This window comes from Triturus cristatus, chromosome 3_1 (genome assembly GCF_964204655.1).
Source record: "Triturus cristatus chromosome 3_1, aTriCri1.1, whole genome shotgun sequence".
NCBI lineage: Eukaryota > Metazoa > Chordata > Amphibia > Caudata > Salamandridae > Triturus > Triturus cristatus.
Window position 1 is genome coordinate 449,720,479 of NC_140583.1, and position 27,456 is coordinate 449,747,934.

Here is a 27,456-nt window from a genome sequence, read left to right on the forward strand (position 1 = left end):
GCAGAGAGCTCCTGATTGATTCAGAGGGGGACCTCCACATGCCTTGCAGGCCACCCCCCCCCCCCCACTCTGGTTTCGTTACATCAGTGGGAAAAGTGCATAGGAAGCATTGGCAATGTCGATAAGTCTAGCTTTAATGATCTGCACCCTTCACTCACCCAGGAAATAATTCTCACACCGCAACCATAGATTTGAAACCCCACCCTGCACACGCACACACACTCACCCCCTCCCATTGTGACCAGTTACAATTAGCAACTAACAGCAGCAGTACCCTGCACTCCAGTGATGTGTCAATTATTTCTAGGATAGGTGAAAATTATTTAAAGGCAACCTAGCTGCATAGATTCCCTCATTTAGGGCCTCACTACAACGCCGGGCGGTCGGACCGCCAACCGCCATAGTATCAGGCAGGTCATCGTACGACAATGAGTTGGCAGTCCCACCCGACCTATTACGATTAGACTGCCATGCAGGCCGTCCAAAAGTGCCTTTTTCTACTATGGCCCAGGAAAAGGGCTGCAGCACAAGCTGCAGTAAAATAAGGAACTTTGTGCACATCCATGTTCTGTGTGCTAGGCACCATGTGCTGCCTGGCACATGTTGCATGGATGTGTGGGAGGGCACTTCATATGCCCCCAGGCCACTTAGCAGTGGCCCATGGGAGATAGGGGACCTGTTTGGAGCTCCCAAAGTTTGTTTCCGTCTGCCTTTTCATGGCGGTGGGACCGCCATGAAAAGGCATTCGAAAGGGACATCCTAATCCCTATGGCGGTGCCTCCTATTGTAGGGATAGGATTCCAACCGCCACCTCGCTGGGATCTTGGATCCTATCGAAGGTGGTGGTCTTTCCTTCTGACCTCTGGGCTCCGACTGCCTGTATTGTAATCCAGAGGTCTGACTGATGGCCTGGATGTCAGGCGGACTGCAACAGACGGCCCGTCAATGGCAGTCCACCTGCAATCGTAATGAGGCCCTCAATGGTTAACTGAACAAATAAAAGAATAGCAATATTTAAAAAAATTGGACTGCAGTCTTAAAAAGTTGTGACACAGCTAATAAGTAACAAGATGAGTTCACACGTCACATCAGGCCTCGCCCCCTCCCTACACCACTGTGCAAACGCGCCCAGTGGCCTGTTTTAAGTTGGGAGATTAAGTCCGATTGAATCCTGAGGGTCCCTGGGGGCCAACTAGCCCATCAGGTACCTCCAGTATGCACCAGGGAGCTGCACTGCAGAGAGGTGTTCAGAGGCCACGCCCCTTTTTACACCTCTCTGCAGCGCAGCTCTGTGGCACTTACTGGAGGTAGATGGTGGGCTAGTTGGCCCCCAGGGACCCTCAGGACTCAAGGAGACTTAATCCCCCAATTTACAACGCACCAGGGGGTGCGTTTACACAGTGGTGCAGGGAGGGGCCTGATGTGACAAGTGTGCAAAGGCGCCCTGTGGCCCGTTTTAAGTTGGGGAATTAAGTCCCCTTGAATCCGGAGGTTCCCTGGGGGCCAACTAGCCCACCAGGTACGTCCAGTAAGCGCCACAGAGTTGCGTTGCAGAGCGGTGTAAAAAGGGGCGTGGCCTCGGACCACCTCTCTGCAACGCAGCTCTGTGGCACTTACTAGAGGTACATGGTGGGCTAGTTGGCCCTCAGGATTCAAGGGGAATTAATGCCCCAAATTAAAACCCGCCAGGGGGCGCGTTTGCACAGTGGTGAAAGGAAGGGGGCGTGGCCAGATGGGACATGTGTGTACTTATCCAATCACTCCACCAAACCCATGCACTTATAAATTCACCATGCACTCTCTTTGCAGCAATGACCCATGCACTAACTCATGCACTGCTACAATACTCTGAGCAGTACCCATGCAGTCCAGCCATTGCCCTGTCACTACCCATGCACTCCTCCAATCACCCAGCGAGCACCATGTACTTATCCAATCACTCCGCCAAAACCAAGGCACTTATAAATTCACCATGCACTCTCCTTGCAGTACTCTAATCTTCCAGTCAGTACCCATGTACTCATGGAGTGACCCAGGCACTAACACATGCACTGCTACAATCTACTGTGCACTACCCATGCAGACCTCTAAAAACCTACACCGTACTGATTCACTCCTCCAATTACCCAGTTTTTACCCATGCATTCCAGAAATCTCTCTGTCACTACCCATGCACTCCTCCAATCACCCATCCAGCATCATGTACTTATCCAATCACTCCGCCAAAACCCAAGCAGTTATAAAATCACTGTGCACTGTCCTTGCAGCACTCTAATTATCCAGTCACTACCCATGTACTCATGCAATGACCCAGGCACTAACTCATGGCAAATACAGAGGTCATGCTCATTACAGGGGTACCCCAACGCATAGTGTTCCCTAGTGTATGTAGGTGTTTTCACTGTATTCTAAGTGTCTTTTAGCATAGCACTGGCTCCGGTCCTGGTTAGTCAGAGTCAGTTACCACCAATACCCATCACTAAAAAGTTGGGGGCATAGGAGGACTTTCTGCTCCTCTGTTGGTTCTTTCTGCACATCTCTTGCTTCTTCCTGCACTTTTCTTCGTCTTTCTGGACTTCTGTTGCCTCTTTCTGAATTTGTCTTGCTTCTTTCTGCACTTTTTTTCCTTTTCTTCACATGTCCTACCTTTGTAGGCATAGTTAGAAATTAGCATTTGAAAAACCATTGAAATTCACTGACAAAACCATAGGTTTCAGGCACGTTATAGTTAGAAATTAGCATTTAAAAAACCATTGATATATATATATATATATATATATATATATATATATATGCTCTTTTGCAAATGAAGGTGAAAAAAAAAAATATGTTACCTGTCAGATAACTTGCAGCATCCAATGTGGTTAAAATCACTTGAATCACATAAATTTGCTTGAGCATTTAATGCACTCTATATTTTACATATGTAACAGAGGGATGAAGTTTCAAAATTTCTCTGTAAGATTGTGAATCTGCTCATAGGTAAACATTTTTACATCTAGATGCATTGCATGGGTGGAAGAAGTGGATAGGATAAGTAGAAGGGCAGCAAGCAGTTTGTTAATTTTCCAAACGAACACATCACTTACTTCTGCAACATCTTACAACTACATTACTAAACTAAACAACATTTTCTAACACTAATTCACACAAAATAAAGAGGAAATATATACTTTTACATAACTTACCATTAAGTTTCTCATTTTTCTCCATAACATCCTTCTTCTCTCCATTTATCTATAACATTATGGAAATAGGTATCAGGCATTTAGAGTAAAGAAAATACACTTGTATCCCAAACGGAGTTTGAAAATATATGTGAAGCACTCGAACAACCATGTAGCACTATAAAACTATTTTTTTATTTAAGCAACTTTATTACACAGCAAGTACATTCCACATCATAGATAATAAGAGCTGTGCATTGAGAAACACACAAAGGAAATGTCAGAATCTCAGAAAGTGGAATCAAATACATTACATTGACAAACCATAGAAGGAACACCATTACCGCCACACCTTTTCATGTTTATGAGGGCAGCCACGGGCACTGTAGATAGGCTCTTGTTGTGCATACCAATCTACCCCCCCTGCACCAGCATTGGAGCGAGGGGGGAGTTGGCCGCTTTCATGCACGGGCCAGGTCTCTTTTGGCCACTGGGCAGGCCATTCCAATGAGATTTTGTTCACCACAGGGTCTCCCAGTTCCTCCATCAGTCCCATGGAGGAACATGGAGTCAGTTCAAGAGGGCGTCCAAGGCCCGCGGAAAGCATTTTTTGTTTTGCTAATAACTTTGCCGCCATTTGACAAATCTTCACAGAAATTTCAAAACTAGTTTGCCACTCATTTCAGGTACTGTTGGGAAAGTTTTGGGGTGATTTGTCAAATGGGGGCCAAGAAAAAGGAGGAGGGTCCCAAAAAAGCGAATTTCCTATTTAATTTTCTATAGGGATTATGAACAGGACTACAGCCGGAACCACTTAACAGAAATACACCAAATTTGGCAAAAAAGATAGCTCTTGCTAGAGAAATATCTCTTTTCGTAATTTGGTATAAATCCATACGGTAGTTTTGGAGTGATTAAGGAAAAAAGATTTATGTATATCTTGGGACAATAATCCTCAGCAGATCTGACAGATCTCTTGATGAGATCTGAATGGCTGCCAGCACTTCAACTAAGAAGTGTTGGCAGTCATCTTGTGAATCAGGACTCAGTCTGAGTCCCAAAAAAAAGGGGGCAAGGTGGGAATATCCTGACCCCCTAGGCCTGGTAGTGGGGCTCAAAGACCCCACCAGGGGCCAAACATTAAAAAAGAACAAGTTACTTACCTTCGGTAACGCTTTTTCTGGTGGATACAGTATCTGCCAGTGGATTCCTCACCTTGTGAATATCCCCTGCACCAGCATTCCATGGAATTTTTTCCCCAGCTCTCCACGCCGACGTGGACGTCATTATACCTCGGCTCCGCTCGCGACTCCGTACGACGTCACCGGAGCCATAAGAGAGCCACGTCGGCGTGATGACGTCAGTTCCACCCATTTTTTCCGTGCCTCCGAGGCGAACAGGTGGATCGACAATAGATTCAAAGTATACACAGTATACAACATTCGAACAAATATACATAGCACATATACAAAAGGAAAGCTAAAGAACATAAGCATTTCCTATAAGTGTACTAGATAGAAAGAAGATACAATGTAAAACAACATGTCAAGCAAGGCATCCTTTAAGGTATACAAAAGGTGGACAACGGGGGGGCGGGTAGGCCAGAGAGGAATCCACAGGCAGATACTGTATCCATCAGAAAAAGCGTTACCGAAGGTAAGTAACTTGTTCTTCTGATGGATACATCTACCAGTGGATTCCTCACCTTGTGAATAGATTCCCACAGCAGTCCCACTCCTGGGGGAGGGTGTCCACCTTCCTATACAAAAATATCCTGCAAGACAGAGTGCGCAAAGTGGTCCTCCCTCCTCATCTCAGAGTCTAAGCAATAATGCTTTGCGAAAGTATGGAGGGAGGCCCAAATCGCGGCTTTACAAATGTCTGCAACAGGAACACCCCTGGCCAAAGCAAGGTAGAAGACTTAGCTCTAGTTTAATGAGCTCTAATACCCTCAGGAGGAACCTTACCAGCAAGGGCGTAGCAGATCTTGATGGCTAGGATGATCCACCTGGACAGAGTGCGCTTGTGCACAGCCTTGCCTTTAGAGTGTCCAATATAGCCCACGAAGAGCTGATCTTACAAAAGAAAATCCTTAGTTCTGTCCAAATAAAAGCTCGCAGCTCTTTTAGGGTCCAATCGGTGAAGTCTCTCCTCCTCCTTGGAAGGGTGAGGGGGGAGGATAAAACACAGGGAGAGTAATGGACGGCCCCAGATGAAAGGGAGTAACTACCTTAGGTAGGAAAGCAGCCCTGGTCCTGAGGACCATCCTTTCAGCATGTAAGGATAAAAACGGGGGTTTTGAACTAAGAGCTTGAAGCTCACTCACCCTCCTTGCCGAGGTAATGGCTACAAGAAAGACCTTTTTAAAGGACAACAGCCTCAAAGGACAGCTATGAAGGGGCTCAAAAGGGGACACCATCAAAAAAGTTAAGACAAGATTAAGGTCCCACTGTGGCATTAAAAAGGGAGTAGGTGGAAACATATTAGTAAGACCTTTGATAAATCTTAAAACAATAGGAGACTTAAAAAATAACGACGGCTGATCTGGAAGACTCAGAAAAAAGCTGATAAGGCTGATAAATAGCCCTTAACCGTGGCCACAGCACAACCTTGCTGAGCCAAGGAAAGAGCAAACTGAAGCACATTGGAAAGATGGGCTTTTAAAGGGTCAATGGATCTCTCTCCACACCATTTTACAAACTTAGGCCACCTGTAGGAGTAAACAGACTTAGTGGAGTGTCGCCTGGCCGATAAAATAACATCCACCACATCAGGCGGGAGAGATAAAGAACTCAGGTTGCCCCGTTCAATCTCCAGGCATGAAGGTGCAGGCTCTGGTTGTGGGGGTGAAGAACCTGCCCCTCCGACTGCGAGAGGAGGTCTGCCCAGAGACAGAGCGGAGGGAGCAAAGAAAGGTGAAGTAGATCTGTGTACCACACCCTTCTTGGCCAATCCGGGGCGATCAATATAACTTGGGCCCGGTCTTGGCGAATCCTCCTCAGAACCCGAGGAATCAAGGGTATGGGAGGAAACGCGTAAGGTGCGGAGAGGCTCCTGGAACGCTTTGGAAGAGTGTCTGGTCTCCGTGTTAACTGGAGCAAGACCTGCCTGTTCCCCCTGCGGCACGCGGAGGCGCAGCCCCCCGCTTGCCAGTCGATTAGATGGGAGCCTCGCTGCCTCGTCTATCTGGGGGTGCACATTTATCATGATGCCCCGGACTTGCTGGAGGGCAACATAGGGCGTTGCATCCGGGCCCTACAGGGGTGCATGTCTTTCTGGGCTACCCTGCCACTGTCAGTGGCGGGCCGCATATCTCTACTGAAGATGATCGCCTTGCCCCGCTTGCTATATTTCTTCCGGACCCTTCCAGTGTGGGTGCCTGGAGCGATTTTTAAACACCTCAGGTCTCTAATAATATCCTTTCTGTGGGGCTCAGGCAGACGCAGAGTAGCGCTCACGACGCTGACCCGTCCAAAGGACGACGGGGGCCTGGCGGTCCCAAACTTCGAGCTCTACTACTTGGCCGCGCAGCTGCAGTCTTTCACGCAGGAAATAGCGAGAGTATACCGTGGCCCGGAGAGTGAGAGGGACGCTGGAACTCCCCGCCATATCCTAGCTTACATCGCCCTCCAGCAGAGGCTGGCACCTGGGGATCTGACCCAAGAAGAGCGCACCTTCCGTCTATGCTGGAATAGCTCGCAGCGGAGAGCTGGAGTCAGACACCCATATGCGCCCGAAATCCCACTGGGCATGGTGACGGCACTCCCTCATGGGGGTGATTGGTCGAGGCTGCAGTTATGGGAGGAGGCGGGCCTGCAGATGTTGGGGGACCTGTATGACGATGGCGTGCTGTCCCCGTTCCAGACTCTGCGGGATCGCTACGACCTCCCGAGAGGGGATTACCTCTTGCATGCGGCGGTGGTGAGGGCTATACAGGCGCACTGGGGCGAGGGCCTAGTTGAACCTACAACGACACAGGTGTGCCAATATACGATGATGTCGGCTGGCACCTTTAAGGCAGTGACGTGCCTTTACTCGCGGATGGTGAGGGAGACACTCCAGCCCCTAACTGCATTAAAAAACAAGTGGGAGCTGGATCTGCAGGTGGACATCCCTGACACCACTTGGGCGCAATTGGTGCGCAGAGCCAGAAAAAGCACGAGAAATGCGCGATTCCAATTGATACACTTTTATGTGCTCCATAGGGCATACCTTACCCCAGGAAAAATTAGGAAATATTTTGGAGCCGCGGAAGGTGCGTGCCCTAGATGTAATAGAGTGGGAGCGGACCTGGTCCATATGCTGAGGACCTGCCCAAACCTGCAGGAGTACTGGGAGGGGGTCGGCGACACGTTGAATGACGTAGCAGATAGGGACCTACAATACGACGCGGCCGTTTGTATACTCCACTGGTTCCCGCACACGCCCAAGAATAAAATGTCCAGCAAGTTTATAGACATGGGCCTTCTCCTAGCTAAGCGAGAGGTGACGAAAGGGTGGAAGTCGAAGGCGGGGCCTACACACCGGCGATGGCTCAATGAATTTCTCAAATGGGCGGCTAGCGAGAGCACACTCAGGTACCAACTAGCTCACCGAAAACCGGACGACCGGGCTCAGGCGGCGGCAATGGCATGGGAGGTGATGGTGCAGGCCCTGCGAGATAGCCCAGCCAGTGGGGAGGAGGGTGAGAGCTCTGGGGAAGCAGCGGACGAAGTCGTACCACTGGCCCCCCTGCCAAGCACGCACGATTAGGGATTACTCCATTTTTCCTGTTACCCGCCACACATGCTATATGTTCCTGACTAGGCGCAATCGGGAGGGCACTAGGGAGGGGTGGGTGGAGGGGGAGTTTTCAAGTTTAAGGTTTGCTGAAAGTAGGTTGTAAGTTCTGTAGGTAGTTAGGGGAGCAGAGGGACAGCGATCAAAAGCGGGCAGCGGGGTTCTTCACCGGAAGTATGCTCCTGACAGTTTCGTATTAATGTGCCATGTTTCTATATGACGCCGCCCGGCCTCTGGGATGTGGGCAGTACGGCTGTGTATACTACACGGATTAATGATTAAGGGGAGGATGGGAAACCTGCATTATTGACATGCATCCTGGTTGCTGTAAGCTGTACTTGGTCCTGCAATAAAAATGGTTTGACAAAAAAAAAAAAAATGGGAGGAAACGCGTAAAGGAGTTGTGAGCCCCAACTCAACTGAAACGCGTCCCCCAACGCCCCCTGCATCGAAAACTGGAGACTGCAGAATGACGGGCAATGTGCGTTCTTGTGAATGGCAAACAGGTCCACCCGAGGAGTCCCCCACGTCCGGAAGATGTGCTGAACTACCTCTGGATGAAGTCTCCACTCGTGGTCGGCGGAAAACTGTCGACTGAGACTGTCCGCACGTACGTACAGCACCCCGGCCAGATGATTCACCATCAAGCAAATCAGATGGTCCTGAGCCTAGGACCAGAGCCGCAGTGCCACTCTGCAGAGACGGTACGACCCTACTCCTCCCTGCTTGTTGACATACCACATCGCGGTAGTGTTGTCCGTCAGGACTTGTACCGACTGTCCGCAAAGGGAAGGGAGGAAGTCCTTGAGCGCCAAACGTATCGCCCGCAATTCTAGAAGATTGATATGAGACAACCTTTCCTCTGGAGACCAAAGACCCTTGATCTCCAGATGAGCACCCCACCCTAGGGTGGAGGCATCCGATATTACTGTGGCCACCGTTGGAGGAAGATGAAAGGGCTTTCCTTGAGACAGGTTGCCCTCCACGCTCCACCAAGACAGATCCGCTGCAGCTTCTCTGGAGATCCTGATCGACTCCCTGAGATCTGCGTTGTGCTGATACTACTGCCTGCGGAGACAACACTGGAGTGCCCTCATGTGCCAGCGTGCATGGTTGCCCAACAGAATGCAGGAGGCGAACAGACCGAGCAGGCGAAGGACCTTCAGAACTGAAACAACTGCTCTATTGTGGAATAAAGGGATCATCTCCTGAATGTCAAGAATTCTTTGTGGAGGAGGAAATGCTCGACACACAGTAGTGTCCAGTACCGCTCCTATAAACAGGTTTCGCTGAGAGGGCACCAGGTGAGATTTGGGCACATTGATCGAAAAAAACAAGTCGAATAACAGCTGAGATGTTACCTGCAGATGATGTTGCACCATCTCCGGGGACTCTGCTTTCAGAAGCCAGTCGTCCAGGTAGGTGAAAACCGGAATCCCCGACCTCCTGAGATGGGCAGGCACCACCGCCATCACCTTGGTGAAGACTTGAGGTGCAGTAGTAAGACCAAACGGGAGGACCACAAACTGGTAGTGTTGCAACCCAACCGTAAAACGGAGATACTTCCTGTGCGACTTCAGGATTGGGATGTGGAAATACGCATCCTGCAAGTCGATCGACACCATCCAGTCTTCTTGCTGCAACGCTTGAAGAACCTGTGCGAGGGTTAGCATCTTGAATTTCTCCTGTTTCAGGTAAAAATTCCAGACTCTGAGATCCAGGATTGATTGCAATCTGCCGTCCATTATGGGAATCAGAAAATACCGGGAGTAGCATCCCTGACCCCTTTCCTGCTCCGGAACCACCTCTATCGCACCTTTTTGTAGCAATGCAATAACCTCCTTCTGCAGAAGAAGCAGATGGTCCTCTGAGCAAAAACCTTAGCAAGGAGGGTAAGGGGGAGGAAATTCCTGAAAGTGAAGGGCGTACCCATTCACCACAAGGTCTAAACCCCAAAGGTCCGTCGTAGCGGATTTGCAACCTTGCAGAAAGTGGGACACCCGACCCCCAACAGGTCTCACATGATCCAGGATGGGGAATCTAGGGCTGCTTCCCTGAAGCTTCATTGGGAGCAGAGGAGGCTGAGGAGGAGGAGGGATTGCGGCCAGAACCACGCCGACCCCTTTGTCTTCCTCTATATGATCTATAGAGAGGATTTTGCTGCTGCTGTTGCTGCTGCTGCTGAGGTTGGCGGAAGGAACGAAAGGATGACCTCCCAAATCCTCTATACTTCCGGAAGCCAAACCCTTTTGACTGCATCTGCAAACCTAGAGATTTCACAGTAGCTCTGCTATCCTTAAGCGGATTGCAGGGCGGAATCCGCGTTTTCCCCAAAAAGGTTTTCCCCATCAAAGGGTAAGTCAACCAAGGTAGGGGGGGCGCTAGAGGGCGCCAAACCAAGATGGCCGCACAAGAGTGAGGCTCCCGCCGGACCGGGCGCTTTCACAATCCTTTCCGATATCCTGACCGCGCTATCCTTTGCCTCACCCTCATGGATGTTTCCACTGTGCCCTGCGCAACGCCCCGATGCCCGCCACGTCTCTAGAGCCGGCCGGAGTGCCGAGATATCCGCTGTTGTTCCCCCGGACGGGGGGGCAGGAAGGGGGGGGGGGGGGGGAGAGAGTGCTCGTCTGCGGCCGGCACATTGTGGGAGACGCGCTTTACGAGAGCCCGGTGCTGAGAGGCCTGCGCGACGCTAGAGAGCTCCGACCAGCGAGGCTGAACTTGGCGCCGGACGACCAGCGGCTGTCCCTGCTTGGGCTGAGAAGTCTGCAAGAGGTAGGCGGGGACGCCTCTGGGATCGGTGACGCTCTGGGTGGCCTTTCGCCCGCTCGTCCTCCGCCTGATGAGGCCTGCGCCCGGGACTCGGGCTTGCAGGCTACCACTCTCGCCAGCACACTGGACTCGCCTCGATATACTGAAACAGGCTTAGGTGCCATCCTATCCCCTCTGGCTTCCCCGGGCGAAGAGACACTTGCCTGAGGCCTGGCACCTGGCTGCGGGGCCGCGCTGGGAGAGGCCGGGGATTTACGGCCTGAGTGACGCACGCTGTCCCCCCCCCTGACCGGCGAGGCGGACTGTGAGGCCAGGACGGCTGCTGCCCCCGCCTCGGCGGCGGGAGCTGCGGAGAGGTGGAGGTTTGCGACTCCGGGGACGGGGTTTGTGCGGAGACCTTCGCCCGGCCCTGCGCTGCCAGTTGAGGACCTTGACCTGCGGACTATCGACCGCGCCGAGCCCTGCTGCGGTGGGCCTCTCTGGGGGGCCGCCTGGGTCGGGCAGACTGCGCCCGGACGTCCCCCGTTACCCTGCGGGCGCTTGCTGCGACCTACGGAGCCCTGGGGCTGCTGCCTCGTCTGGATCGCCCCCCCCCGTCCTCTGGTGGCGTGCCCGGGCTGACCTGCTGGCGGTGGAGTCGCCCCCCGCCCTCCCTGGGTGACCGGCCGCGTGTGGGGTGCCCCTGGACCGGCCGGCGGGGCCGCTTCCCTCGGTTCCGCATTCCTCGAGGTGGGCCTGGGAGCTGCACCGGCCCTATCTACCCACGCGGCTGCGGCTGGACCTGGGCGGAACCCTCGTCGGTCGAGGTGGTGCGGCCCCTCTCCTTGCCCGAACTGTCTGCGGGGTGAGGTGGGCAGGATCGTCTTCCTGGCATCATGGGGCGCAACGACGCACGGCAGTCCAAGTTACCGTTTGACACCAAGAAGGCCCCCGCGACGACATCCGAGCCTGGCCCCTCCGCCGCCAGTCCTCCGGACGAGGACTGGAAATCTCTCCTGCTGGGATTGAAACAAAGCCTGACGACCATAGATTCCAAGATTGACACCATCACTACCAGGCTGGATGGCGTGGTGGCCAAACTGGAGCATCACGATGCCCGCATAAAAGAGACTGAGGATAGGATCTCCACATTGGAAGACGGCGCCACATCTACAGACCGGCATGTAACCCAAATGGACCGTCTCCTCAAGATAATTGCAGATAAGAATGAGGACCTAGAAGCGAGGTCCCGTCGCAACAACGTCCGCATCCTGGGCCTTGCGGAGACCACCAACACCGGGAAAATGGAGGTCTTCATTGAGAACCTGGTGGCTGAACTGTTCGGACGGGAGTCCTTCTCCCCACACTTCATCGTGGAGAGAGCCCACAGGTCCCTTGCTGCCCGCCCCCCCCCTGGCGCCCAGCCACGGCCCATCATTGCGCGCTTCCTTAATTATCGGGACCGGGATGTGGTGCTCAGACGCTCGCGGGAGATGGGAACAGTGCGATACTGCAACACTACGCTTCTTCCCCGATTTCACTGCATCTGTGCAGGAAGCCCGTCGGAAATTTGCTGGGGTTAAAAAGAAACTGCAGGCCCGGGAGATTCCATAAGCAATGCTATACCCTGCGAAACTGAAGGTCTCGCACCAAGGCAAACAACTGTTTTTCCAGCAGCCGCAACAGGTGGAGGACTTCCTCAAGCGGCATAGGAGGGACTCGGCCAGGGAGGACGCGGGGCCACGGCTCTCTCGATCGCCCTCACCGATGGAACAACAGGACTGAACGTATCGAGGGGATGCCCCCCCTGAGTCACTTTGCTGCCATGGCTGCACTTGCCCGACTGGGCCACCGTCATTCCTGGTGAGGTACCTCTCTTTTTTTCACGAAAATGACACTTGACTTGGTCGCTGTTATACTCTGTGCCCGGTCGCCCACCTCCGTCCCACACTGAGGGCCTGGTGTAAGTCTGGGTTCCTGTGGGTGTAAGTAGGGAGGTGGTTGGCAGGTCTGGCGCCCCTAGAGTTCGATCCCCCAATGGGCGCACCCCAATACACCCCTTTCCTCATCAAGGCAGGGGTGGTTACTGTATTTTTTCTGTTTGTTGGGTTGGGTTTGATGGGGGGGGAGGGGATGGGTGGGCAGTGTGTACCTGGCCAGTTGGGGTTGCCGGCGTGGGTGGGCGGATACTCCGACCTTCATCTGGGTTTTTTGACTCCTCAGTACAAGGTGCGGGAAGTCGGGTGGGTGGGGTAGTTAACTGGGGTTTTGGTTTGGAATCCGATACTGAGTGCTACGTGCAATTGCAAGTTATGAGAACAGGCCACATATGCCTTTATCCGGGTGAATGGGGGACTTAGCTGACACGCGCCCTGCGCTGAACTTTCAGTTAATCTCATGGAACGTACGCGGGTTAAACAACCCAAGAAAGAAGAGGCAAGTCCTGAGCTACCTGTCTAGGCAGGGAGTGTCCGTGGCCATGCTCCAGGAGACGCACTTACACCCGGGGGTAGCCCCCCCATTTGCATCACGGTGGGCTACTAGTAGGGTGTTCTCGTCTTACTCGAGTTACGCAAGAGGAGTGACCATTCTAGTGAGACGCGGGATGGGGTTTACACTGGCGGGCACCGAAGTGGACTCTGGAGGGAGGTACTGCATGGCTTGGGGGACATTGCACTCACATACAATACTGTTTGCTTGTTACTATGGCCCCAATACGGATGACCCGTCCGCGCTCCTCAATATGTGGGGTAAGATTCAGTCCCTAGGTATCTCCCACATCATACTGGGGGGGGATTTCAACACTGCACTCAAACCTGAGATAGACAGGTCACACCCGCAGGCGTCGCATTACACACACACACAGCGCGCGTTGTTGAACATAGTGGACGAGCACCACTTAATCGATGCTTGGAGGCACTACCACCCCTCGCTTCGGCAGGGCACCCACTACTCGGCAGTACATTCCACTTGGGCACGTATTGATTACGTATTCCTGTCGCCGGGCCTCTCTCCATGGCTGGGTGGAGCGCTTCATCTTGCTCGCACATTCTCTGATCACTCTCCAGTCCTGCTGTCCCTACGTATTCCCCTTGAGGTCTCCCCGTACCCGAGTTGGCGACTAAATCCTGCGCACCTCACAGATTCAGTGTTTCAGGCGGAGCTAGAGCAAGACATAAGGGACTTTTTTGAGCGTAATATTGATCCCGTATCCAGCCTCACTACAGTCTGGGAGGCGTTTAAAGTTACCGTGAGAGGTTGGTGCATAGCTAAGGGGGGAGGTGTCCTTAAGTTTCTGCGCGGAGATTTACGCAGGCTGGAGGCTGAACTCCGTAAGTTAGAGAGCGAAATGGAGCGGAATGGGCGGGAGCCTAGCACTGCGGCGCAGATTCGAGAGAAGCTAAATGAATACACGGAGGCTGCAGCCAAAGAATGAAAGTTTCTGGGGAGACCCTTTGTCTCTCGAGTGTATGGCGAGGGTGACAGGCCTGGCAGGGCATTGGCCACCGCAGTTCGCCCCCCTAGGTACAGTAACTACGTAACTTCCTTGCTAGATGAGCATGGCACCCCGCAGCGGGATCTTGCTGACCAACTCAGAGTCCTCACAAACCACTACACTAAACTTTACACCTCCCACAGGACCACACCGATTGTATTGCATGAGTACCTCGACGACACTGCGCTTGCATGGTTGGGCCCCTCCCAGCAGCAGTTCCTCCATCATTCACTGGAACTAGATGAAATAACAGATGCAATAATGTCCATGAAGTCGGGAAAGGCGCCGGGATCGGACGGGTTACCGATTGGCTTCTACAAAGCCTTCAAGCATGTGCTGGCCCCCATTCTACAGCAGGTGTACTACTCTGCATTAGAGGAGGGCTCCCTGCCTGCCACGATGCGAGAAGCCCTCATAACGTCTCTGTTAAAACCTGGTAAACCGCCAGAACATTGTGACTCATACATGCCCCTTTCACTGTTAAATACAGACGTTAAAATATTAGCGAAGGTCCTAGCCACACGCCTTAACCTCCTGATGGAGCGCCTCGTCCTCCCGGACCAGGCCGGATTTGTTCCCAATCGTGCAACTTCCCACAACTTGCGCACGCTACAGGCGGTGATACAGGATATTGACCCTGCGAGCGAGGCTGCCGCGGTCTTTCTCGACGCCACTAAGGCGTTCGATTCCCTTGAGTGGGATTACCTTCTGGCCTTGCTGGAACGGATGGGCATGCCATTCAATTTCCTGGACTGGATCCGGCTGTTGTACTGCCAGCCTCGAGCAATGGTTCTGCTCAATGGTGCCCGCTCCCCCCCCCTTTGCGATCCACAGGGGTACCCGGCAGGGGTGTCCCCTCTCCCCGGTTCTGTTCGCACTCGCCATAGAGCCCTTGGCGGCCAAACTTCGGCAGCATCACAAACACCGATCACCGATCTCTCATCTATCCAGAGCGCCAACTACTCATTGCACTATATGCGGATGACATGACTCTTTATGTGCATAAACCGCGTGAACACCTGAACCCTCTGCTGCTTGAGGTCACTAAATTCGGCGCCATCTCGGGGATTCAAATAAACTGGACGAAGTCGGCCCTGTTCCCCTTGACTGACAAAACTACGCAGTTCCCTCTGGATTACCCCCTGGTGTGGGAACCTGATGAGATCAAATACCTGGGCATTCAAGTGACCAGAAATCGGGAAGCCCTGATTAGAGCCAACTACGGGACTGTTATAGACAAACTCACGGACAAAGTCACCCAGTGGATCCGTCTACCGCTGTCAATGGCGGGTCGGATCTCGCTGATTAAGATGGTGGTCCTTCCCAAATTGCTGTACCTTTTTACAAATATACCATACAGCCCTGGCGCATATTTTTTCCGTGCCCTCAACTCCCAGTTGTCACGACTTGTCTGGGGGGGGGGGGGGAAAGCAGGCCCGACTTGGGCTGCGGACCCTTATGTTACCTTATCACCAAGGGGGGTTTGATGTACCCAACTTTCAACGATACTATGACTGCGCACATGGTCACTTCGCCGCCTATTGGTTCCACCCCCCTCCCTTTATGGCGCACCTGGCAGTTGAAGATGGATATATGAGGCCGGAACAACCTTCCGGATATTTATACACGACAGCCCGAATAGAACATAGGGACCCCACCACGATCGACTGCACTGTCAGTGCCATGAAACGATTGGCGGAGCACATGGAAGTGAAAATCCTATACTCTCCTCGCATGGCTTTGGCACATGATCCCAGAGTGAGTGTTGCCCGTGAGGAGATTGGCCGTAAAATGCTCACAAAACTTGCGATTCACACCTGGGGGGATCTATACCACCAGGGGAGTTTTCGCACGGCGACACACTTCTTCGGGGACAATACTCCTTCAGTTATGGATACCTTTCTTTACATTCGGCTCCGGCAAAATATCAAGGCGGTCACGCCCGACTTTCCGGTTGAGCCGGATACCGTGGCGCCCCTCCATGCCCTGTTGCAGAAGGGAACTCCGACACATGTGGTCTCCATGTTATATAACCACGCTCAGGCGGCTCCATCCCCCCCCCCCTCTCCGAGCGCGCACTGACTGGGACGGTGATCTGGGGGAACCACTGTCGGATGCTCAGTGGGAAGAGAGTTGCTCTCATACCAACGCGGTGACAGGTAATGCCCGCCTTCGACTGGTTCACTTTAAATTTCTGCATCGCCTCTACTTTACCCCTGCCAAATTGCACCGCTTCGGACTCCGGGACAATGATCGCTGCCTACGGTGCAGGAGGCCAGGGGCGGACTTCATGCACCTGGCATGGTCGTGCCAGGCCGTAGCCGCTTATTGGGTGGAGGTGTTTGCGGCTCTCTCTGAAATGATTGGGGTAAGCATGGCGCCTTGTCCTAAGATTGCCCTGCTGGGCCACTCCAACCCCGCTGTTAAGACGCACCGGAAATTTTTCGCGCTGGGACTTCTGTTGGCAAAGCACCACGTCGCATGCAGATGGGGGCGAGGGCGAGCGCCTAAATTCAAAACTTGGCTGGATACGATGACAACTTGGCAGGAACAACTGCACAGTTATTCGGACCTTTTACCTCACAAATCGCGCCCCAGGGACCTTTGGGGTCCCCTTACTGCGTATCTCCTACGGGCGCAGGTCCCAGACGCATCCACGACCGGCGCGAATGAAGACGTGGCGGTGGAGGGCCGGTCCACCATGCTAGCTCCAGCACCTATGCCACTAGCAACTGAAACTGATTGATCCCCTCCCCTCCCACACTCCTTAAGCTTCACATACATACTACGCATGCGTTCTTGGTACATCCGGCAGGGCTACACACATCCCGTGGGATCGCCCACCATCCATAGGCTACACGGGTGGGGAGAGCTGCGGGCCTATCGTCCCCCCCGGGACCAGGGGGGGGGTGGAGTCTACCCCACGACGGCATAGAATGCACGGCACTACAGGAAGTAGCATCATGTCACGTTCTCTACTTGGGACATTGCCATATCCTCCCAGATCACTTGATGGGGCTTTGGGGCGCAGGGCGTCACCGTTCCGGTTACTGACTGCACTCCATAGTGGGATGCATTGCCCTCACAGCCCTGCGCCGCACTACCTTATATGCCTTATACTGGGTATGGAGGATATCTTCTGGGAGGGCACAGTTCATGTAGCACTTTTTGGTTAGTTACTAAAGTTGAAAGAAACCTCATGTTCCTCATACTTGATTACCTCTTGCTGCTATGATTGCTTACTACTGCATACTTAAACAGCTCAAATTCCAATACTACGCGGCCGGCCCGTCTGGGTTGTAGGCGACATGCTGTGTAACCCAGTTGATGCTTTTCAACCTGCGCTTATTGATGCCTCCACTGCATGTTGTCGCTGCCGGCCTGTTCATTCAGGATGTAGGCGTACAGCTGTGTACTATTTCTTCATGATCAATAAAGGTTTTGGAAAAAAAAAAAAAAAAAAGTCAACCAAGGTAGCCTGAACATCAGCAGAGAAGACGGAAGAACGAAGCCAATCCTGCCTTCTAGTGGCTATAGAAGATCCCAAAATCCTAGCCACGGACTCAGCCGTATCTAGTCCCGACTGAATAACTTGCCTAGCAGCTTGAGTGTTTGCAGCAACCTCCATAAAAGAGCCCTTCTCCTCATCAGGCAGTTTAGTGGCTAACTGCTTCACAGAGTCCATCAAAGCATGAACGTAGCGTCCCAGTAAGCAAGTGGCATTTGTTGACTTAAGCGCCATACTTCCAGAAGAGAAGACCTTTTTAGCTGAGTGTTCGATCTTTTTAGAGTCCCTGTCAGCTAGAGCCTGTGGAAAAGCACCTGAAGATTGTTTCGAACAGGATGCCTGCACTACAAGACTCTCAGGAGAAGGGTGCGAGGAAAGGAAGCTCGGATCCCCCGGAGCCACTCTATACCTCCTTGCCACAGTTCTGGAAACCGCAGGTGAAGAAAGTGGCTTGTGCCAAACGTCCATAACAGGCTCTAAGATAGCCTCATTAAAGGGCAACAGAGGCTCAACGATGGAAGAAGGCGAATATAGGACTTCAGTCAAAAGGTTTGGCTTGTATTCTGCAGAAGGCAACTGTAAATCCAACAACTCCGCAGCCTTCCTGATGACCAAATGGTATGGAGCCAACTCTTGAGGAGGAGACGATCTGGAAGAAGAATGCTCCCATTCAGGTGTAGTGTCCAACCCACTTGCCTCCTGAATGCCCTCCGTGGTCACCCACTTCACCTTCCTCTGCCCGGACTTGGCTGTCCAGGCAGTAGTGCTTGGTAAATGTGTGCAGTGAGGCCCACGTAGCTGCCTGACAGATGTCATGCAAGGGAACTCCCTGTCCCCAAGCAGTAGTGGCTGCCATCGCCCTGGTAAAATAGGCGTGCAGCCCCACCGGAGGACCTTTTTTAGCCAAAAAATTACAAGCCTTTATGCATAGAACAACCCACCAAGAGATGGTCCGCATGTGTACGGCCCGACCTTTCTTGGCGCCCACGTAGCCAACAAAGAGCTGGTCATCCACCCGGAGCTGTTGTGTGCGGTTTTGGTAGTATGAGAGCGCACGTTTTGGGTCCAGACGGTGGAGCCTCTCTTCCTCTTTCGAGGGATGCGGAAAGAACGTAGGCAAAGTGATGGTTTGCCCGATGTGAAAGGCAGTGACAAACTTAGGCAGAAAATATGGACGGGTCCTTTGAACCACTTTTTCCGGATGGACAGAGAGAAAAGGAGCTTTAGAAGAAAGAGCCTGGAGCTCACTCGCTCTTCTGGCAGAGTTGATGGCCACCAGGAAAGCTGTCCTTAAAGTGAGAAGACGAAGAGGACAGTTGTGAAGTGGCTCAAAGGGAGCACACATCAGAAATGTCAGGACCAGGTTCAAGTCCCACTGAGGCATTATGAAAGGAACAGGAGGGAAAAGATGAGTAATGCCTTTTAAGAGTCTATTTATAACAGGGGACTTGAAAAGGGAAGGCTGACCTGGAAGCTGTAAAAAGGCTGAAATGGCCGAGAGATAGCCCTTGATAGTGCCCAGAGCAGAGCCCTGCTGGGCCAAAGAAAAAAGGAATAGAAGGATCTCTGAAATACGGGCAGAAAGGGGATCCACAGCCTTTGCTGTGCACCATGTCACAAACTTATTTCACCTACAGGCGTATACCGTCTTAGTGGAGGGATGCCTGGCTGCCAAGATTACATCACAAACTTCGGGAGGCAGGTCAAAAGACGTCAACTGCCACTGCTCAATCCCCACGCAAGGAGGTGGAGGCTGGATAGGTTCGGGTGAAAGACCGCCCCTGTTGCTGCAACAGAAGATCCTCCCGAAGAGGCAGTCAGATCAGGGAATCGATAGCCATGCTGAGTAGCTCGGGATACCATACTCTTCGAACCCAGTCCGGAGCCACAAAAATGACTTGGGCCCGGTTGCGCTTGATCTTCTTCAGCACTCTGGGTAGAAGTGGTATAGGCGGAAAGGCGTATAGTAGATTGCAACTCCACTCGTGACGAAAAGCGTCTTTCCTAGTGAGTGCCGCCTTGGAAATTCCAACGTGCAGACCTGATGACATTGCGCGTTCTCTTCGGTGGTGAATAGATCTAACCAAGGCTCTCCCCACTGCTGAAAGCGACCTAGCGCCACGTCCGAGTGCAGATGCCACTCTTGATCCATCATGCACCGGCAGCTGAGTTTGCCCGTCCTGGTGTTCAGAGAACCTGGCAGGTGTTGAACCACCAGGAAAATGCCCTGATGTTCCAGCCATGTCCAGAGACGCAGAGCCTCCTGACATAAGGTCCATGACCCCACCCGGCCCTGTTTGTTGCAGTACCACATGGCGGTGGTGTTGTCTGTGAACACCTGCACTACTCTCCCCTTGACAGAAGGAAGGAATGCTTTCAGTGCAAGTCGGATCGCCCGAAGCTCCAGAAGGTTGATATGGAGCTGGGACTCCGCCGGAGACCAGAGGCCTCTGATCTCTGCCTACCCCATGTGGCCGCCCCATCCCAGAAGGGACGCGTCCATCACCACTCTGTGTTCCGGTTGGGGAAGGGAGAGGGATCTGTCATTGACCCAATCGCGATTCATGAGCCACCACTGCAATTGTTGTGCAGTGCCCTCCGAGATCTGGACATGATCGGACAGGTTGCCCTGATGTTGTGCCCATTGGAACTTCAGGTCCCACTGCAGAGCCCGCATATGACATCTGGCAAGATCCACCAACAGGATGCAGGAGGCCATCAGGCCCATTAGCTGGAGGGTCATCCTGACCTAAACCAGGGATAAAGGCTGAAAGATCGGAATCATAGCCTGAATATCCAGTACTCACTGCTCGGGAGGATAAACCCGAAACTGCGCCGAATCCAGAACTGCTCCGATGAAGAGGAGCTTCTGAGAGGGAATCAGGTGCGACTTTGGCACGTTGATGGAGAACACCAGCAAATGCAGGAGGTCGGCCATAGTCTGGAGGTGGGAGACGACTGCCTGGGGCGAGCCCGCCTTCAACAACCAGTCGTCGAGATAGGGCCCTTGATCTGCGCAGATGAGCTGCTACCACTGCCATCACTTTCGTGAACACCCGAGGGGCGCTGGTAAGGCCGCAAGGGAGCATGGTGAACTGTAAATGCTTGTGGGCTACCGTGAACCGCAGGCAACGCCGGTGGGCCGGCAGGACGGGAATATGAAAGTAAGCATCTTGCAAGTCCAACGCTAGCATCCAATCTTGTGGGTCTAGGGCAGACAAGCCCTGAGCAAGTGTTAGCATCTTAAACTAAGCCTTCCGGAGTTAGCGATTGACGTTCCCAAGGTCTAAGATAGGATGCAGACACTTGTCCTTCTTGGGGACCAACAAGTAGTGGGAATAACAACCACGACCTACTTCTGGCCCAGGAACGAGCTCGATGACCACCTTGGCCAAGAGGGCCGTGACTTCCTGCTGAAGAAGTGCAAGATGGTCCCCTGACATGTGGGGGTATTGAGGTGGCATGGTTGGAGGGGAAGTCTCGAAGGGGAGGTAGTAGCCCCTTCGGACAATTTGCAGCACCCACTTGTCCAAAGTGATGTTGTGCCAGTGGGGGAGATGATGGCGAATTCTGCTGCCCACTGGCGTTTGATGGGCCTGAAAGCTTGAACTAGGAAGGCTTTTGCAGTGGAACTGCCTCGACGGTTCCCACATCCGCGCTGTTGTTGTTGCTGCTGCTGCACCAGCCTGTGGCCCTGTGAACATAGTGGGGCACCCCTTCCATGGCCACGAAAGGAGTGAAAGGCAGAAGGCAGAGGAGGCAGAGTGGCCAACAGGCCCAAGGACTTGGCCATAGCCTGTGAGTCCTTAAAGCGCTCCAACGCACTATCTGCCTTCTTGGCAAAAAGGCGAATGCCATCAAAGGGCATGTCCATCAGAGTGTTCTGGGCATACCCCGAGAAGCCAGTTGTTCTCAGCCAGGCATGGCGCCTAAGCGCCACCGTCGTGGATATCGCCCTGCCCAGCGATATCAAGCCCACAACAGATGGTGAACTTAGCTGCGTCTCTACCAGCAGCAATAGCTTGGGCGAGTACTGTCTGGGCCTTCTCCGTCAGCTAGGCAGGACCTGCGCAACCGTGTCCCACACAGAGTGGCAATAACGGCCCAAGAGGCATGCGGTGTTCACCGACCGCAGCCCTAAGCTGGCAGATGAAAACAGCTTCTTGCCAAGCTGCTCCAGCTTCTTGGATTCCCTATCCAGAGGTGCGGAAGGGAACGCGCTCTGGGACGCAGAGGCTTGGACAACCAAGCTCTCAGGAGTGGGGTTTTGGGAGAGGAAGAGGGGGTCGCCCAGAGCCGGGCGATGGTGTCGGGCCACGTTCCTGTTCACAGGAGCCCCTTTGTTGGGCCTGGACCAGGTGCCCAAAAGAACGTCAGACAGTACTTCATTAAAGGGCAGAAAGGGCTCTGAAGAGGTTGCCGCCAGCTGGAGCACTTCTGTCAGGAGGTTAGTCCTGATGGCCACTGTAGGGAGTTCGAGGTGGAGGGCCTCGGCCGCCCTACGGAACACCACTGTGTAACTGGCTCCCTCCTCCGTGGCCACGGTAAGAGGAGACAGCATACCAAAGTCAGGTGAGGTGTCAAGACCACTGGCATCCCCCAAATCCACTGCCCAGTCTGGGTCATAAGCACAGTCTTCTGCGTGAGGGTCCTCAGACCCCTCCCAGTCCTCCCCTTCCTCCGAAGTCTGTGGAACAGGCTGAAAATACAGAGGACGGCTATAGGGAAAATGTGGCCCCATCGGCGTGAGAATCGGCACCAATCCGGCGCCGTGGCCGGTTCAGAGCTGAAACTGGGGATGACGCCGTCCCGAGGAGCGGGCGACGTTGGAGGTGGTGCCGGTGGGGTCGACGTCGGTGGAGGCGTTATAAGGTCAACCGGCATCCGATCCCGGATCCCAGGGGGTCCTGCGGCACCGGAGCCACCGGCGACGCCAGGGCCGGAGCCGCTGGCGATGGAAGGACAGGACCCCAAGTAGGGCCCGCGGAGCTCATAGGCGCACCGGCGGGGCAGACAGCCCAAAGAGTCGGGCCAGGGCAGCAAGAAACTCTTGCATCTGGGCAGGCATAGTCGACGGACCCGGGAAGGGCAGGTAGACCAGCGGCGACATTGCAGGCTCTGCCGGAGCCGCGGAGGTGGCACCACCCGCACCCTCAGCCATGTCGCACGGCGGGCGAGGGGAAGTCGAGGAGCGACGCAGCTTCTTCGACTTCTTTTTGTAATGCTTCGACTTACCTCACCCCGAGTGCGAAGACATAGATCCAGAAGAATGATGGTGACGCTCCGCAACCGGTCCCTCCACCTCCCACGGCACCGGGACCTTGAGCGGCGGTATTTGGGTGCCAAGGATATTTTTAGGGCGGGTAAATGTATTTGGGTGACAAGGGGGGTTTAGGGTGGGTAGAGGTATTTTGGTGGCAAGGGTGTTTTTAGCGGTTAGGGTGCGTTAGGGCATTTGGGTGGCAAGGGTGTTTTTAGGGTATAGGGTAGGTAAGGCTATATGGATGGCAAGGATATTTTTAGGGTGGGCGATGGTATTTGGGTTGCAAGGGTATTTTTAGGGTTTAGGGTGGGTAAGGGTATTAGTGTGGCAAGGGTGTGTTGAGGGTGGGTAGGGGTATTGGGTGGTAAGGGTATATTTAGGTTTTAGTGGTGGTTGAGTTTAGGAGTTCGGGTCGATAAGTTAAAATATTGAAAATGCTACTTACCCAGTATGCATCTGTTCTTGGCATATAGAGCTGTATTGTCATATGCTTTAGCATAGATCGCCATCTGATGTTGGGTCCGGAAATTTGCACTTTGTTTTTTTCGAAGAAGTCTTGGTAGTCACGAGGTAGATGACTCCTCCTTTCCATGATAGTGCGCATGGGCATCGACTCCATCCCCAGATTCTTTTGCCGTAAGGGTGATAATGGAGTTAGTAAGTGTAGGAAGAGATGTCCATGTATATTGAATCTAAGTAAGATAATACTGCAACAGATAAAGGTACCCGGAGAGGCGGGTGGGCACATATGACTCTACAGCTTTATATGCCAAGAACAGATGCATACTTGGTAAGTAGCATTTTCTGTTCGAGGCATATGAGCTGTAGATCATATGCTTTAGCATAGACTATACAGCAATTACTCTCAAGCGGTGGCTAACCTGTATCTGTTGCAGTGGTCTGAAATAGTATTCTTAAAACAGCCTGGCCCACACTAGCTTGTTGTCTCGCTAATACATCCACACAGTAGTGTTTTGTGAATGTGTATTGTGTAGACCATGTTACAGCTTTGCAAGTATCATCTAAGGGTATGTTCCCTTAGAATGCCATGGAGCCCCTAACTTGCGTGTAGAGTGTGCTCTAGGGTGAATTGTTAAAGTGCGTTTAGCCTTAAGGTAGCATATTTGTATGCACTTAACTATCTACCTTGTAATACCCGCTTTCGATATAGGATTGCCTTTATGCGGAGGTGAAAAAGCAACAAAAAGTTGTTTGGTTTTCCTAAAAGATTTAGTTCTTTCAATGTAATAAAGTAATGCTCTCTTAACCTCTAATGTGTGAAGAGCCCGTTCTGCAGCTGAGTCTGGTTGAGGAAAAACACGGGTAACTCAACAGACTGGTTGAGATGAAAGGCAGAAACAACTTTGGGTAAAAATTTGGGGTTAGTCCTAAGAACAACTTTATTTTGGTGAATTTGTAAAAAAGGTTCTTGTATGGTTAGTGCCTGGAGCTCACCAACTCTCCGAAGAGATGTGATGGCTATGAGCAAGCCTACATTCCAAGTTGGAAATTGTAGTTCACATTTGTGCAACGGCTCAAATGGTGGGCCCATGAGTCTTGTAAGGACTATATTAAGATTCCACACAGGAGAAGGTGGAAGTCTAGAATGAATGATTCTCTTGAGTCCTTTCATAAATGCTTTGATAGAAGGTACAAGGACAAGGGTTGTCTGTTTTGTAGGTAAGCTGCTATTGCAGCAAGATGCAGTCTTATTGATGTATATGCTAGTTAGCCCGCTGTAGGTGTGACAGGTAGCAAATAATGTTTTGAATTGAAGCATCAAACAGATTGATTTGATTGTTATTACAATAAATGACAAATTGTTTCCATTTTGCTGCATAGCATGCTCTTGTGGTAGGGCGTCTAGCCTCTTTAATGACGTTCATGCAGTCTGCGGTTGATTAAGGTAGCCAAACTCTATGATTTCAGGTGCCAGATCGCAAGGTTGAGTTGACTGGGATCTGGATGCCTTATCCCTCCATGGTTCTGAGTGAGAAGCTTGGGGAAGAGGTGTAGTTTTTGATGAGGAACTACTGATAGTTCCAACAGGGTTGTGAACCAGGGTTGTCAAGCCCATGTGGGAGCAACTAGGATCATTGTGGGGCAATGTTGCTTGAGCTTCTGAACCACTAATGGAATTAGCGGGAGAGGTGGAAAAAGCGTAAGCAAATATCCCTGACCAATTGATCCATAGTGCATTGCCTTTGGACAATGGGTGTGGATACCTGGACGCGAAGTTTGGGTATTTTGCATTGAGGTGTGTGGCGAATAGATCTATCTCTGGGTAGCCCCACATTTGAAAGAATGGGAGAAGAACTTGAGGGTGTAGTTCCTATTCGTGGATCTGTTGTCTGCGATGACTGAGCAGATCTGCAATTTGATAGTTTACTCCTGGGAGGTGTTCTGGAAGGAGATGTTTTCTTTGAGGCATGGCCCAGCTCCATATGCTTTGAGCTACTGTGAAAGCTGTAGAGTGTGTGTCCCCTCCCTGTTTTTGTATGTAGTACATTGCTGTCATGTTGTCTGTACGAACTAGAACAGCTTTGCCTACTAGATGTATCTGAAAAGCTTTCAATGCTAGAAAAATTGCTAGCAGCTCCAGATGGTTTATGTGGAGTTGTTTTTGTTGTAGAGTCCACATGCCCTGAATGGTATGTTTTTGAAGATGAGCTCCCCAACCAGTGAGTAATGCGTCTGCTGTGAGCACTATCCGAGGAACCGGGTCGACAAATGGCCGCCCCTTGGAAATGTTTTCTGTATTCCACCACTGCAGAGAGCGATGAGAGCGGCTGTCCACCACCACCAGGTCGGTTAACTAACCTTGAGCCTGGTTCCACGGACGTGCTAAGCATTCCTGTAGTGGAAGCATTTGGAGTCTTGCGTAGGGAACAATTAGAATGCAAGACGACATCATTCCGATCAATTGCATTAACAATTGAGCTGCGGTTGAAACTGTGATATTAGGGTTTGCATGTTGCATATTCTGACTGGCTTGGGATACGCTAGAGCTTTGCAAGTGTCTATTGTGGCTCCTAGGTACGCTTGCGTGTTGGAAGGTTGAAGATGAGACTTGGTGAGGTTGAAAGTGAATCCCAAGTCGTGACGCAGCTGAACTGTTTTGTGAGTGTGGTGTATGCAGCTGTGTTGCGACTTTGCTTTTATTAGCCAGTCGTCTAAGTACGGGAAGACGTGAATGTTTTGTCTTCTTAAATGAGCTGCGACTACTGCTAGACACTTGGTGAAGACTCTTGGTGCAGTAGTAACCCCGAATGGGAGGACTTTGAACTGGTAATGTTGTCCATCCACTACAAACCTGAGATATTTCATGTGAGCTGGGTGAATGGGAATATGGAAGTAGGTGTCCTTTAAATCTTGAGTGGAAAGGAAGTCGCCTAGCTGAAGCAATGGGAGCACCTGTTGACGGGTGATCATGTGAAAGTGGTCTTATTGAATGTAGAGGTTTAGTTGTCTGAGGTCCAGTATGGGCCTGAGGGAGCCGTCTTTTTTTGGAATCAAAAAGTATAGGGAGTACATTTCCGCCCCTTGATGATGTAATGGGACCGGTTCTATTGCATGTTTGTCTAACAGAGAGAGGACCTCTTGTTTTAACAGGGTGAGATGTTCTGGTGACATTGCACGCTGTCTCGGAGGGATTGCTGGTGGAGTGCTGGTAAGTTCCAGGCAATAACCATGTTGGATAATTTGTATTACCCACTTGTCTGAGGTGATTGAATGCCAGACAGGTAGGAACTGTGAGAGGCATCCCCCGACAGGAGTGGAGTGTTCGGGGGGTAGTGGAGGGAAGTCACTGTTTATTGGCAGGGGAAGTGCGGGTGGAATTACCTCTGCCTCTTCCCTCACTATTTCCTCTGTAACCTCCTCGAAAATGGCCTCTGGAGGAGTTAGATTGGTTGTTACCTTTGTAAGAGGAGGAGGGATTTTTTGAAAACGTTTTTGAGCCACACTTGTAAAAGGAGCGACGAAAGGAACCCCTGCTAGAAGGTAATATATAGGGCTCCCATGGATTTAGCAGTTTTGTTGTCTTTTTTCATTTTTTCTAATGAAGTATCTACTGTTGGCCCGAAACAATGCTCTTTATCAAAGGGCTGATTATGTATGGAGGATTGTACCTCCTGCTTGAATCCAGAGATTCGAACCCAAGCCTGTCTCTGAAACAGTATGCTAGTGTTAATAGCATGAGAAGCTGTGTCTGCTGCATCTAGGGCGCATTTAATGGAAGTGTTGGTGATGAGCTTCCCTTCCTGAATGAGGTCATTAGCCATGGTTTTATATTCCTCTGGCAAATGCTGCATGAGTTTTTCCAACTCATCATAATGAGCCCTGTTGAAGCATGCTAAGAAAGCCTGAGCATTGGCAATCCGCCAATAATTGGCGGCCTGCGAAGATACTCTCTTGCCAGAGGTATCAATAAGTTTAGACTCCTTATCAGGAGGAGGTGTGTCGCCTGTAGTTTGAGAGTTAGCTCTCT

At 51.9% G+C, this 27,456-nt stretch overlaps 1 protein-coding gene across 1 annotated transcript in view; it reads right to left on the reverse strand.

The window, feature by feature from the left end:
- USP8 (ubiquitin specific peptidase 8) overlaps positions 1-27,456 on the reverse strand; it is a 724,285-nt gene that overhangs the window by 516,542 nt on the left and 180,287 nt on the right. Inside the window, exon 5 of the mRNA XM_085644251.1 lies at positions 3,189-3,237. Coding sequence (XP_085500377.1) covers positions 3,189-3,237 — 49 coding nt within the window. The remainder of the gene's footprint in view (positions 1-3,188; positions 3,238-27,456) is intronic.